The sequence below is a fragment of the Nicotiana sylvestris genome, chromosome 6 (genome assembly GCF_000393655.2).
Source record: "Nicotiana sylvestris chromosome 6, ASM39365v2, whole genome shotgun sequence".
Taxonomy (NCBI): Eukaryota; Viridiplantae; Streptophyta; class Magnoliopsida; order Solanales; family Solanaceae; genus Nicotiana; species Nicotiana sylvestris.
In genome coordinates this window covers 122,177,613-122,179,827 of record NC_091062.1, presented here as the reverse complement: position 1 = coordinate 122,179,827, position 2,215 = coordinate 122,177,613, and the positions used below count along the sequence as shown (strand labels likewise).

The 2,215-nt window shown below is 41.8% G+C and overlaps 1 protein-coding gene across 1 annotated transcript; it reads left to right on the top strand.

Annotated features, from left to right (window-relative positions):
- Positions 1-391: 391 nt before the first annotated feature.
- On the top strand, positions 392-1,508 carry LOC104238066 (histone H2B.2-like). Its single transcript, XM_009792336.2, has 3 exons — positions 392-1,189; positions 1,315-1,403; positions 1,451-1,508. Exons 1-3 carry the CDS (start codon positions 392-394, stop codon positions 1,506-1,508), a joined length of 945 nt encoding a protein of 314 aa, XP_009790638.2.
- The last annotated feature ends 707 nt before the right edge of the window (positions 1,509-2,215 follow it).

The following is a 2,215-nucleotide window of genomic DNA, read 5'->3' as shown; positions in this document are numbered from 1 at the left end:
ATATATGCGCAACCCTAATCCAAAAAAGCACATTTCGATTCCGGACTCCATTTAAATCTCAATAAGCTGCACAAAATATTTGAACAGATATCCACAGGACAATATTCGATTGTCACTGTTGACAGTTTCAAAATTTAAGAAGAAAAATGAAAAAAGATAAAGAATGCTGAATCTTCCTCCAGAATCCTCTTTACTCTTCAGTTTTAACCCACGTATCTTTTAACTTGCCACCTGTCTTCCACGTGTCTCTCTCCTAGTAACCTCTCCACAGTGAAAAAGCTGAAAATGCCCCTCTTCATAAATCGCACGACCTTATCGTTCCACCGTACGTTTTCCACTCAAACACAGCCCACAAAAGAGAGGGAAAACAGAGCTAAAAAACAAAGCGAACATGGCACCAAAGAAACGTGGAGGAAGGCCGCGCACGACGGTGGTTACCGCTAGGAAAGTGGTGGAAGAAACCGTCTCCGTCGTTGTAACACCAGCCGCCGACGAAACTGAGACGGACACTCAAACTCTAACTCAGAGTCAGCCCACTGTTGACATTCTTTCTTCTTCTACCAAAGAATCATTTGATATTTTAACTCCACCACCTTCTGAAGATCCAACACCTAAAAGAACCATTTCTGTTGAAGACAGGTCTACTCCACAACGTAAGAAAAAGGAGCAACAAAAGGAACAAGAAAAACAACCTCAGGAACTAGAGGAACAGAGAGTGCAGCAGCAAGATGAAGACGAAACACAACCGGCTTCAGAGCCAGACGAGATGCCAACACCTCCAAAAATGCAAGAGGAAAAAAAGGCCCAAAAAAGAAAACCCGAAGCTGCGAAGAAAGCAGCACAAGCCAAAGGCGGAACAGAGGAAGGAGGAAAGAGGAAAAGGAAGAGGGCGAAAGTGGGTGGAGGAGTGGGACCCAGTGAAGGGTACAGAAGGTATGTGTTTAGGGTGATGAAGCAAGTTCATCCGGATATGGGAATCTCATCTAAGGCTATGACTATACTGAACAATCTTATGGGGGACATGTTCGAGAGGATCGCCGGTGAGGCGGCGACGCTGTCGAAGTATGTCGGCCGGGCGACGTTGGCGTCGGTGGATATTCAAGATGCTGTTAAGTTGGTGTTGCCGGGAGAGCTAGGGAAGCATGCCATTGCTGAAGGGACAAAAGCTGTGACTACTTATGTGTCAAATGTTGGTGGAGGAGATAAGTCTAAGTCCAAATCCAAGGCCTAGTGAAGTACTGAAATTTAATGTTTTGCAGTGTAGTTTATGGACATTTAGTTTGTGTTTAGTTCATTTGCTTTAACCCTTTTTAGGCGGTTCCTTTGCCTTCATGGAAATGCAAAATGGGGCTCTTTTTTGTAATCCTTTTTGATTTGCATGCTTGTGCAGTTGCTATATCTTGGTATTCGGATGTATTTAATGTTTGATCACTTGCTTTCTTGGTTATAGCTGGTTTGTTGTTTTAGTTGTGTTCAATGCTTCTTTGTCACTGTTTTTCGACGGTTAACTTGTTACTTCATTGATATTTGTCCCTTTTTCCAGACAGAGGTCTGGGCTGAGGTCATGGGTTGTCTTGTATTCCAAAAAATGTGTTGTATCCCAAAAAAGCGCAACGGTCTTTTGAGGGGGGGCCTATACCTTACGTCAGTAAAATACAACGGTAACTTTATCACGGTAATTTTATCACCCAAAAGAATAACAGGAAATGAGGAAAGGAGGTTCATGCATAAGTCCAACTTGCAACTAAAATATGGTTTATTTTTACTAAAAATATTCAAATAAGTGTAAAAAAAAAAAGTTACCAAAGTATATATAACGCCACTAATAGTGGCGCTATACAGTAACGTTAACTGTACTGTTACTGTATACCGCCACTATTAATGGCGTTATACTGACAAACTTACATAGCGCCATTAATAGTGGCGCTATATGCCTTATACCTGAAGACATAGCGCCATTAATAGTGGCGCTATACCCCTTAATACAAATCCCCCCTCTTCTTCTTCGTTCCATCTCCGACTTCCATCTCCCTCATTTTCACTTCTGGTCCCCCCCACATCGATTCTGCCCCCATTTTTAAAAAAAAAAAAAAAAAATTTGGGTTCCCCATCACATAAAAGTTTAATATTTGTGGTCCCACTGTCGAGTAGAGCTTCGTGTTATTGTGAATTCACTCTTCCGGAGTCAAATCAATCTACATTTCAAAAATTCTAA